The sequence below is a fragment of the Nesoenas mayeri genome, assembly GCF_963082525.1.
Source record: "Nesoenas mayeri genome assembly, chromosome: 1".
NCBI lineage: Eukaryota > Metazoa > Chordata > Aves > Columbiformes > Columbidae > Nesoenas > Nesoenas mayeri.
In genome coordinates, this window is record NC_137541.1 from 169,154,547 (window position 1) to 169,167,441 (window position 12,895).

Consider the following 12,895-nt stretch of genomic DNA (forward strand, 5'->3'; position numbering starts at 1 on the left):
GGGCACCCATATTTTCAAATAAGTACTTTACCTATGCTATTAAACCTAATTATTCAAAAGCATTATTTAATACCTATACACACTGTTCCTTTACAGATGTAAACTACATGGAGGTTCATGTAATTTCTGTACTCATTCATCACTGGAAGATAGCTTTATTTCCAGACCAGTAAGATTTGTTAAAACTGGTCTGTGATAAAAGTGCCGAAATTACTGTATCAGCAGTTTCCATACAATAAAAAGGAAAGAAAGTTTGAGAAACATTAATAAAACCAGAATTATATTTGAAGTCTAGAAGATTTGTAAGTCTCTAAGGGCTATGCTGCACACAATGAATAACGAAGTCTCAGAGTTCAGACCTTCGCTAATGATCATTCAGGAAAACATGTAGAAAAAAATAAATGTAGACCTAATTTAACAACACTTTGAATGCTTTGGGCAGCAATTGTTTCCCTGTATCAATTTTTGTTAACAAAGCAGTAATCAATTAGAATTTTCACAGAAGCGTGGAATCTCCTATATGCAGTTACTTTTCACTTCATGTGTTTTCTTTCATTTCTCTATGCTAGAGATAGTGTGACTGAAGTCAGATTAAATTATTCATTGTGAAAATGAACTTTATGTAGATCTTTCTTGGCCTGCTTTCTACACAGGTGAAGGTGTTTTAATAGTGATGAGTATGACTGTTTCTCTGTCACGTTGGTTTCCTGATAGTATTATGAAACCACCTGCCTTTGTGACCCTGTGATCATATAGTTTAATTATAGTCTGGTTGTTAGATGACTTAAACATTCTGGATTTTTGAGAAGATAGTAGCTTTAAGGAAGATGGTAAATAATACACTTTATTTTTTACTTCAGTGACTTTATCTGATACAAGGGCAATGTGAACTTAGGAACTAACAAGGCACTTCAGAATAAAAGAAATCACAGAAACAAGGCCTAAAATATGCATCTTAAATGGGCAGGAAATTCACTAGTAGCGAGTATGTCAGCATTGTTGAAAATCAGCTGCATAAGCAAATGTTAGTTATGTAGAACAATGACTATGTGGCCAAGTTGGAATAAAAAAAAAAATCTGTAACGAGTAGTAAATGGGGAAAAAAATTAGACCAGGCTATGCCTGTTCAGTCTAACTACGGTGCTTTCTGCCTACTTCATAGTGCTATGTTATTGAAGAATGAAAGTAATGGTTATGAAGCAAAACTTCTGAAGTACTTTGAATTTCCTGTTTTGCTGGGCATTTTTGTCTACTCTTCAGAAGTTTCTGCTTTAGATGATGTGATGTTTTCCAGTGTGTGACTTTGTAGTACGCTTTTTAGATGTGGAGATTCTGTCATCTTTCATATCTACTTTGATGCCCCATTTTGAGCTGTCCCTCTTACTATTCTGTGAGTTCTTCTACCTTACAAATGGTTGGATGGGGAGTTATTTACTATTCTTGTTCTATTCATTCTTCGAATATAACTCTTTAGAAGACATGGGATATAATTTTAAGGTTTGTTTATAGATGGAAGTGGAGAAAGAGGTGAGAAGGATGCCAGCAAAATCACAACCTATCCACCTGGGGCTGTCCGCTTTGACTGCGAACTGCGAGCTGTACAAGTTAGCTGTGGGTTTCACCATTCAGGTAAAAACAAATAAATAAGTGTTAATTATACTGTAGCTTTTTTTTTTTTTTTTTTTTTAATGTTGTCATATGTGTTTTCACTGCTTTGCATTTAATTTTCAATAAAGATGTATATGGGAGCATTTAACGTTGAAATGTGGTAGCCTACTATTCTGGCCATCAACAATGAAAAGGACTATAAGTATCGTATATTGAATTACATCAGAGCTTTTAAGCAACTTTCGTAACCATTTGGCAACATCTGCATGGCACAGCTCTAGCCCAGTGTGGGGATGTCAGCTGGGATGGGTTGTAGAATCCCTGGTATAGGTCTTTTAGTGTTGGAATAGAGACAGTTGATTGTGCTGCTCAGGAAGGCTAAGCAGCACTGGTGCTGTACCATATTCACATATGTGCATGTCAGAAAAATGTTCTTTTTGTTTGTTTTTCAGTGGTTTTGATGGAGAATGGTGATGTTTACACTTTTGGATATGGGCAGCATGGGCAACTTGGACACGGTGATGTTAATTCCAGGTAAGCTGGTAATCAAAGGATGTGATTTTTGATTGCTATACTGCTGGATAAAAAATAACTAAGTTTTTTGCTTTTCTGTAGCTAGCAAGTGAAAAAACTCAAATATTATTCGAATTAAGTTGATACACTGTCATTCTGCACTTTATCCATATAAACCCACTGCATAGATGCACTTTTAACAGTAACTGTACTCATACTCTATAGGTATTTTGTCTATTATGCGAAGGCTTCTGTGCATAGTTATTAGCATAGCTTTGATAATTGAGTAGAAAATATTTCTATCTCTTCACTTCTCTTTGCATATGTGAGAGAATGACATTGAAATCTCATTAGGATTTCTTTTTTTTTCTACAAAATACAACATATGCAATAATTCAGATTTTATGAGATTATAAACTTAGATTAACCTGCTTCTGTTACATGACTGGCAGCAGTTCAGTTATGATAAAATCTCTCTTGTTTATTGTTAATCTCCCAAATTAAATCACTAAGCTTTGGGTCTCAGCTGCATTTTGCGTACACATACTTTAGATGTCAGCATGAGAGTGACCTGTTTGTTTTCTTTCTGGTCAAAGATAATAGAGAGGTCAACAGATTCCAGAGAGCTATTTGACTAGCCAGCTGCTATTTATCTCCTTTGGTATGCTCAGTAGCTCTGTAAACTGTTTTCTTGATCTCCATTGACTACAATGAGAACATAGACAACTGAATGTAGGTGTCTTTATTGTGAAGCTCAGTCTCACCCTTGGTATCTCAGTTGTTCACTCAAGTAAACAATCAGTGTCCTGCCATAAAAGCAAATGTAATAATGTTGTTCTTTGAGCATGCACATATTTTATTTACGTGTAAGACACGGAATTTTGAGTAGTAGGAATCAGTGGGGCTTTGAGTGTGTCCAGTAATGCCCAGTATCCTTATGTAAAAGGCATATAGAGTGGAACATCCATGACGTGTCTTCAGTTCTGCCATTTGTCTTGTAGCAATGAGATCAGAATTACTGAACATCTGTCCTTTGGAGACTTCCAAATCGTTTCTTTCATCAAGTTTCTGAAGAAATCTTCGTCATCTTAACACTTCTGTTGGATTCACTAAACAGAAGGGGCAGAGTGAAAGAAGAAAGTTTACTGGAAATGTTACTTTGCATTGACTGCTGTGCCTAATGGTAGTCTCTAAACTGTTTGCATTGGACTGGTGAATGCAGTCTGTGTTTCTGCCTATGACAGAGCTGTATCAGACAAGTACTTCGTTTTTCAGTCCTGGAAATTCTTGGTTACTTGTTCTAAGCTACAACTGCATCAGCTGGCAATTCAAGTCACTAGTAGAATAACACTAGTTTCTGTCTTAAAGACTGAAGAGGTACAAACAGCAGTGACATTTGTACTGGTAACTTACTGTCTCCTGTTTCCAACTTTTACAAAATCCCTTGGCTTTTCTGAAGGCATCGGGGCTATCTGCTGTATCTGTCAGAATTTCAGACAGTAAACCCCACATCTGTTGCTTATGTAGGCAGAAACTGGATGGAGGCTATATGTGGTTCCAAGTGAAATCCTAGAAGAGAACATGAAACATCCTGTGTCGAAGGATAGTGCTTGACCAGGCCTACAAGCTGAGGAGGTACAAGCAGCTTGGCACTGACGTTGAAATTGTTCTATAGCAGACCCTAGACAGTGTCTGGAAAAAAAAAAAAAGCCTTGAAGAAATTTGGAGTATGTCCTGTGCATGAGAACTGGCTGTAGTACTATATTGCTGTTTAGCACCGTCATTCAAATGGTAATTTCCTCATTGATGTACTTCTTTTTCCAGCTTTAAGTAGAGATCTCTCCTCTGTCCTCACAGTAAGGGACTCAGAGAAGGAAACAGGGAATCCTTATGCAGAGTTTCCACCTCATTTGGGATGCAGTGGTGCTCAGATGGCCAGCTCCAGCCAGGTCAGTGGTATGTCAGTCATGCAGTGTGTCACATTGCCTGTATTGACCCCAGGAAGACCATCATCTTCTGAATTCAGGAACTAATAATCTACTGTGTTTCCAGGAGAGGGAGAGAGAGAGAGAGAGGGGTAGGAAAAAAAAAAAAAGGAAGCACAATTTAGGCAGCATAGCTCGTATAACTAAATATGGGGACCCCTGAAAGCAAGAATTGTCAGGGAAAATGCTGCAATTCTCATTTTCATCTGAGGGAGCCATCTTCCTTGCCAGATGAAGCAATGATGGAAGTTCCTGGGGAGCAACTGATGAGTTATCCTTTCAGAGACTTCTGTCTTACAGTGTAAAGATTTAGTAGTGAGGCTATATTTTAAAAAGTCTTGAAAATGCTTACCTATTTTGAATTCCACGTTCTTGTTTAGACTTGTCTTTCTCCTTAATTAAGGGGATTCTGGACTCCTCCAGGAGAGTGTGGTAAACACCACAAATTATGCCTCTCCACTTAGTAGGAATGGGGCAGGTTACATGCCCTAGAAGGACTTTTATACACATAAGCAAACAAAACAACAGATGAACAGGACAATGTGCTTCTCAATAAACCATGAATAGAACTGAAATGTTGTGGAGGAGCAAGGAATATGCACAAGGTGGTGGTATTTTTTTCCTCCAGCAAAGACTTCAGCCACTCACAGATGGACCATGTGAAAATGCAAGTGATCTGGTTCCTTGGAGGCTATTTTTTCCATATCAGTATGCTGGAGCCATTAAACTACTCTGCATAGGCCTTCTGAGAAAAATCCAAAGTGATGGATGTTGATGAGCTTTTCAGCACATGAAGGATTTGTCACTTTCTGCTTGTTTTCTTCTCAAATTAGATGCTGTTGGCTAGAAACTCAATGGAAGCAAGAAATGCCTTGCAGTATCTAGTCTTGATGAAAAATAACATGTGTTGTGTTTGGGTAAGCAAAGGCCTGTTTGCTGATGCTTCTCTTCATAAGCTGGGACTTAAGACTCTAGGATCTTTCTGTTATTATTCAGAATTTGCCTGCATTTCTTGTACAAACTGTTGACATCAACACTACAACAGCAAGCATGTGATCTGGTAGTCAAGCTCCAGAAATGGGACAACTGAAGTAAGATAATCCTGATGAAGTCTTGCTTCCGAAGGTTTAACAATAACGTGGAAGAAAACTGAACAGACCTACCACGGACAGTCAACTGTGTTCTATTTGAAGACAAAGTGTAGAAACTGTGTCCTACTAATATCTCTAGGGAAAAATAAGTGTTCCATCATCTGTTTGATAGGACCATGTTTCTGGGTGCATTATGTGATTATCTTACTTCAGCAGTGGAGTGTAGGTCTTATTTACATCTTTTCCTGAATCTTCCAGTTATTCAAAAATGTAAAATACTTGGTTGTTGGGGTTTTTTTGTCTTTTTTTTTGGGGGGTGGGGGGGTGGGTGTTTTTTATTTGTTTGGGCTTCTTATTTTTTGTTCACCAACTCTGTCTGCAGTTGCCAGGAGTTACTACTTGTTTCCTTTTATGCACTGCAACGTACCAGCCCGTAGTGAACCTGAATTTACAGCACCAGGGTCAGCTGCCCCAAGTGATATCATTGTACTGGCCCTGGTGGGCAGTTCTTGCCTGGATCAGTACCATGGACAGCGATCGTCCCACCAGTTATTGCAGGATGAGTTTTCCAAGAGCTCATCTGCTCCCAGAAATGCTGACCCCTCAGAATGGAAGAGGGGTTGGGTGTAGGCTGCCAAAATGCATTTGGACCTTCTGCAGGATCCTGAGTTAGCTGCTGTATGTGTATCTGCTGCTTTTCATTTAGCAATTTTACATTTTCCCAAAGGGTCTCAGGTTAATTTCTGTATAGTTGTGGATTGGTCTTTTGTGATTGATCTGTCGTAAGTATCTGTGTCATATCCAGAAGCCAGAGAATCTCTGAGTGTTTGCCAGTGTGACATTCAACTCCATCACAGAAGAACACTTCTTGCTTTCTCCCATTCAAATTGAAAAACCCTGCTTGTCAAAACTTTGTCCAAAAAGTCTCTCAGACTCTTAAGTGTCTATGCTGAGCTTTCCTGTCTTGAGTTTCAGAGGGACAGAGAAGTACTCCATAGCATCACAGGTTTTAAATTCCATATACATCAGTCAAACCGGCTTATTGTATTTTTCCTAATCCCTCCTCGTTTTATGAAGTAAAAATTATTTTTCTGCAATTTGACTTAATTTTGTGATGTACTTAAGTGTCTTAAGTTTTTCACTGCTCATTTCTTCAGTTGATACACTGTAGTTGGCCATTCCAAAAGCTGAGTGAGCTTAATAAAAGAGCTATTTAAGAATAGAGCATACTACATCTTTCTACATTAGTTGCTTGTCTGGTTTTGTTCTGCTGCTGCCAAGGGAATATCATATGCAGCATTCAGATAACATTGTTAGATAGATTCAGTTGGCAAACAGATAAATAGTTTTGGTGTTAATAGCTTGACTTCTATGTAACAAATAGATGAAACATAAACTTTTTTTTCTTTAAAGCATGAGGTTGATAATTCCATGCCTGCAGCTACCATAGTTTTAAGGCAGAGGAAATAAGAAATAATCAGAATATTTCCCTTTAACGGTAATGCTTTTGGATTAGTTCTTAATTATGTTTTGTTTCCGCTTCAGTGCCTTTTTGGGCTTCCTTAAAATTAATGGAGGGCAAATGTAAAGTTTCTTCTGTTTTTTAAAATGTTTCATCATTGGTGCTGCTAAACTTTGATCTCTGTGTCTGTGTGTAATCTTACTGGTACCCAAACCCATGTGCCTCTAAGTCAACAAAGGCTTCTGAAGTTATGAATGTCATGTTGTGAATCCTCTACCAAATTTTATACTGCCCTTCAGTCTCTCCATTTCCACTAGCTTCAGCCACTGGAAGCTGCATTCACTGCAAAGGAATAATTTATTTCTGTGTAACTGTGTTGCCTTTCCTTTATCTCATCAACCTGTCTTCATTTTGCATTCCTCTGTTCCACATTTCCATATGTTCACATCTTCCTATCTACCCTTTCCTCTTCCCTACTGAACACACAACTCATCTCCTTCCTCCTACTTTCGTGACTTCTGATTTACCTGCATTTCAGCCAAAACCAGAACAGGCAGATAAGCTGTCTTTATACACATCAGCTGCTAAACAATGGCTAGGTAACTGTGGACTGAAAGTTTTCATTCCAGTGTAAGACAACCTGTTCTTATTTTAGATTAACCTACTTTTGAAAGTGTGTGCTTAAAAGTAAGTTTAAATAGTGCTGCTGTTCTGTGGGCTCAGTGTTCCCAAACATAAGAATTTTTTGGGAATAACTTGTTCTTCAAACTCAAAATCTTTCTAAGTCCACAATAAATTTGAAGTCTTGGTAGACATTCATTGTGGGATTCAAAGTCTGGTACAAGTTCTTGTAGGCTCCTGTTCACTTTTTTGAGATTGAGATAAAAATTAATTTTTAGTATCTCATACTTTAATCTTCTGCCTTGTTTTTATTCTAAGTCATCACTTCAGGTTTTCTTTCTTTGCTTCTTGATCATTCTGTTGTGTTTTTTTTCCTTCATTTTTACTGTAATGAGAAATCTGTTTTCTTATACCTATTTGAGAGACACACAGATTAGAATTATTCAGATCTTTCTGGAAAACAATTTGGAGAGGTTTGTTCTTTCCTGAGTCTGAGTTTGATGGAAAGCAGTTTTAAATCTTATTTTCCATTAGAAAGTTGATGGAGGTGGATAGACCTTCTCTTTAATGATTCCCTAGACAGTGGTTTCAGGAGGGCCATATCAATTTTGCTTTCAGTAATTGTACTAGGGTACCAACCACATAAGACTTGGATTGCTTCATAATGCAAAAAAAATATTATTAATCAGTGCTTAACCAGGGTCGTCAGTACAGTTATTTTTAATGCTATAGTTCATTGGAATATATTTAATGTAAATACATATACATGCAGACATATAAGTGTAACTACAGTAACTTTAATCCTACAATTATGTTTTATGCTAACTTTTGAGTTAAATGGAAGAGAGAGTACTTGATCTGGTTCTCTGTAATAAAGAAGGTATAAACTTAATATTCAGTACAGTCAAACCTTTCTTCATTTAATGTGTAAGATTTTGCTTGACTCTGATTCCTTATAGTATGTGAACATAGTGAATGTATTTCACGGTGATTGAAAGCCTTATAATACTAGTGTATGTGTTAAATGTTGCATAAGCATGTATTGATACAAAATTAATTTATTTTGATATAGGGGATGTCCAACTTTGGTGCAAGCATTACCAGGTCCTAGTACACAAGTTACTGCTGGGAGCAACCATACAGCTATTCTCTTAATGGATGGCCAGGTTTTCACATTTGGAAGTTTCTCAGTAAGGAAATAATATTTACTTACAGAAATAAGCTAGTAGTTAGTGTATTGTTTAAAGACCTTTTCAAAACTCTTGCTTTTATAGAACTACTCATGACTTCTGCATGTCTTTTTGTGTCTGTTATGTTTAAAATGTGGCTTCTAATATTATTGTGGCTAGAAAAGCATGATGTCAGAAATTTTTGGTGTTTTTTACATTTTAGTGAAGATGGTGATTTAAAACTGGGTTTTTTTATAAGGTGCACAAGTTTTTTCAGACTCTTACTGCAAGTTCCATTGCATATAAGTATCTATTACATATTCTGTTATCTGTCTGTTTGCATGTGTTTAAAAAAAAGGGCTATTTGCTATGTGGGCATGCTTCTTCTCCCTTACCACTTTAAATAAAAAATTACTTTGACTTCATCAGCCTGCAATGTATTTCCTTTTTCTGAGTGAGGTAGATGGAGTCTGAACAGGTTTATTGCAGCAGTTCTTACTACATACTTAGGTACAGCATAAGAAGTGTTGGTCTATCTCTCAGTAACTAGCTGTAGATAAGAAGTAAGGCCCTGGATCTCCAGGTGAGGATGTTAATGAGCATGCTCTTTTTGGCTCAAGTTTGAAATGCTAATTGATTTCTTGGTATTTTTGAGACATATGTGGACTGTAAGTCTTACAGTCTAGGTAAGTTTGGAATTGAGTGGAATTTAGACTGAATCTGCATGGTTTTGGTTTTTGTTTGTTTGTTTTTTGGTGGGGTGTTTTTTGTTGTTTTTGTTTTGTTTTTCTGTCCTATTAATTGGTTCTTTGTTTAGCACTAAAGTTATTCAGCTATTGAGTATTGAAGGCAAATAAATGCTTCTCTATTTGACTAAGAAGATGGAAAGGAGTGTTACCCATCATGGAGAGTTTGAGTTGCCTTTAAAAAAGTTACCTCAAATACCTAACTGAATAGTGAGGAGTTTATCTGTCCATAACTTGTTCCTTGTATTTAAACATGTAATACTTCACTAGCCATTGCTTTTTGAAGTAATTTTGTGATAAACTATTTCTTCTAGTTTCCTAACTTTGTATGTTGAAACTATTGAAGTAACTTGTTCATCTTTGAGATTTATTGTTACTGTTACTTACTAATTCTTGCATTCTCCCTGTAGAAAGGTCAGCTTGGTAGACCAATTCTGGATATGCCCTACTGGAATGCAAAGCCAGCACCTATGCCTAATATAGGCTCTAAATATGGACGCAAAGCAACGTGGATTGGAGCGAGTGGAGACCAGACTTTTCTCCGGATTGACGAAGCTCTCATTAATTCTCATGTGCTTGCTACATCGGAGATATTTGCCAGCAGGCATATAATAGGCAAGAACTCTTCTCGAATATTTTAAATGCTTATAGAAGTATTAGAGAAAAAATACCTTTGTTCATGTGAACAACAGAGGAGCAACAAGTCAAAAACGTGAATGGAAAGAATTAAAAATATTTGGCTTTCTAGTTATACTGCACATAGTGATCCTAGCTCCTTTTCCAATGAATTCTATTAAAAATAATAATGTAAAAGTGTAAACTTCTGCACTTAAATCTTACTATGGTTTACTTTTTGCTCTAGCAGTATATCTGTTCTTCCCTACTACATTAATGCTTCATGCATAGAAAATGCCATGTAATGAGCGGAGTCTTTATGTTTTTCTGCTCTGTTTGCTCCCTAATCTAGGTTTGGTACCAGCTTCAATATCAGAACCTCCTCCTTTTAAATGTCTTCTGATAAACAAAGTAGATGGCAGTTGCAAAACCTTCAATGATTCTGAACAGGAAGATCTTCAAGGTTCTGGTGTGTGTCTGGATCCTGTCTATGATGTTATTTGGAGGCAAGTGTGGATTATAGCTATTAAAGTCATAGTGTAGAAATCTTTTTAAAAATATTTTTGGAAGCTGGAGATTTTATTATGCTCCTTTCCCTAGTAAATGATTTAGCTCTTTGTCTTTCATGTATCTTTTTTTCACAGTTCTGCGACAATTTCTTCAAATAAGCCAAAAACAAGCACCTTCTTTTAGCTGAATTTTTTATTTGTTTTCTTTTGTTTTCATCATTCTCATTCCTGTTTCATTATGGTTAGGTGACCCAAAACTTTTCCACTTATTCAATCTTTCTATTCTTCTCTTACCTCCATTCATCTCCTTAACACTTAACTGAGTATTTTGATTTTCTTGCCATACCAAGCTTCCACAACCTTGTGTCTTAAATCCTTATCCTCCTCTCAGGCATTAGTGGTTAAGACCTCAATAGGAGGAGTGGAGTAATTGTATTATTTTCAGTTCTGACCTTCTGAGAGGTCAAAATAAAATACTTCAGTGGCATAGACATTCAAATTATGGTTGCATTTACTTCACTGTCTGGGCGGTGGTTGCTTTCAGTGGTGTATTCAAGCAGGCATAGATCATAAGCCCTTGTTCCAAAACAGAATCATAACATCCAGTTCTTCTACAGTGATTTAAAAGCTGTCATCTGACTGCAAGTAATGGATGATGTTTGAACTGTTTGAAGATTTAGAAAAACAGAAATAATCACAGAATAAATCAGGGAACCAGCTAGTCTGCATTCATCTGGAAAAGATAGTATCATGTAGGATCATATCTTTAAAACATCATTGTGTCTATAGACTACTTGCATCCTACTTTGAATGTTTTCATCCCAAACTGAGATTCAAGAACTTAATAGCCACTTAACATCGAAGCATGCATATTTGCTAGGCAGATTCCCTTATCATGGCTGTAGTTGTGTGTAATGCACACCCCCAGAATTGTTTGGATCTCATTAGCTAAGTACCAGTTCTTAATTAAATTATACTGCGATTTGAAATAAGGGAGAGTAGCACCCACATCCCTTAAAGGTCTTGATCATATCATACACGTGATTAAAACATTCTGAACAACTCAATTTATGAAAAATGTAGTTTATCGATGGCTGTGGTAAAGCAGCAAGTTTCAGGGGAGGAAAGGTGATGCCTCTCAATTTGATGTAGCACAGTAAAGTGGTTATTCAGCTTGAGGAAGTTCAAATTCACGTAGTCCGAGGTATTATTGTGGATGAGCATGGGTTGAGGCATTTTATTGTCTTGCAGAATTTCAGGGACTGTAGAACTAAAGCAAGAGCTTAAATGCTTAACTGAAGAGTGGATTCTTGGAGTCTGTACAGATTTATTTCTGTGTTCTATCCCATTCTTGTTTAATAGAAAATATTAGAAGTCTGAAGAAGAGACACGTGAACGAATATGCCTGTTACTAGTGAAATATTTGGTGTATTAGTTGTTATTCCTGGGCATTTTTATTCATGCCAATTTAAAATGAAGGGAGCAGTTTCTCTTTACAGAGAGACAGCTTTCTTGCTTACATAGATTTTCAAGATTTTCTTTACTGCTTTGTGACTTTTTCAGTTAGTAGTGAAATTCAAGTAGTTAAATAATTTCATATGAATATACATGTGTGTATAAGCTGGCACATTGTTCATTAAAATTCTGAATACATACGGTGTCTTATAATATTTTTAGTTTAAGCTATTTCTTTTTGTTAGTTAGACCATCTTAGACCCATTTGGATTTCTAGAACAGTGTATCAAGTGAAAATTCCTTTTGTAACTCTGTCTTCCTTTTACATAGTGATATCAAAGACCTTATTTTATTAATTTTATTTTTCTCAATGTTAATCTGTAGTATAGAAAGTCTTTGTATTCTTTTGTTTATTTTGCCCTTTTCTATAATCCCTTAAAAAGTCATAAGATGATGTTATCCCTTAAAAAAAGCCCAAACAAAATATGTTGGATTTCTCAAGATCTTTTTACTCTTATTTGAAGGTGAGTAACCCTTTCACTTTCGCTTGGCATCTTTATAATTTTTGAGCATATCTGCCATTATATCTAGTACTTTGCTAGTTATTTCATGCTTGTTAATAGATTGTCATTTTAGTATTTATTGGTTTTGAAAAGTGTCTTAACATCATCTGAAATGTGTAAATCCATAATATGATTTTGACTTGAAGTACAATAGAATGCCTTTTTTGGTCTGTTTGCTAGTGTGTTAAGCTAATGAAGTGTGTATGTATTTGGTGTAATTGTTTTCAGTTTTAAGAGTTTGTACTAGCAGATCTACATTTTACATTCAATAGCTTATAAAATTTAATTAAAACTTTGGTTTTTGTATTTTTTTAGTGGATGAAAGGGTTTTTCTTTTTTACTCTGTTTTGTCTTGCTCTAGGTTTCGACCAAATGCCAGGGAACTGTGGAGTTACAATGCAGTAGTTGCCGATTCCAGACTTCCCTCAGCTCCCGACATGCAGTCCCGGTGTAGTATTTTGAGTCCAGAACTTGCTCTACCAACAGGTTCCAAAGCTCTCACCACCAGATCTCATGCAGCTTTGCACATTCTAGGTATACATTTATAGTTGATGAGTC

The 12,895-nt window shown here is 36.4% G+C and overlaps 1 protein-coding gene across 9 annotated transcripts in view; it reads left to right on the forward strand.

The window, feature by feature from the left end:
• The window catches only part of MYCBP2 (MYC binding protein 2), a 198,953-nt gene that overhangs the window by 79,096 nt on the left and 106,962 nt on the right, over positions 1–12,895 (forward strand). For all 9 annotated transcript variants that reach the window (XM_080363498.1, XM_080363499.1, XM_080363500.1 and 6 more), the window contains 6 exons: positions 1,510–1,629; positions 2,061–2,142; positions 8,353–8,470; positions 9,606–9,810; positions 10,163–10,316; positions 12,699–12,871. In XM_080363498.1, the coding sequence (XP_080219624.1) occupies positions 1,510–1,629; positions 2,061–2,142; positions 8,353–8,470; positions 9,606–9,810; positions 10,163–10,316; positions 12,699–12,871 (852 nt within the window). The remainder of the gene's footprint in view (positions 1–1,509; positions 1,630–2,060; positions 2,143–8,352; positions 8,471–9,605; positions 9,811–10,162; positions 10,317–12,698; positions 12,872–12,895) is intronic.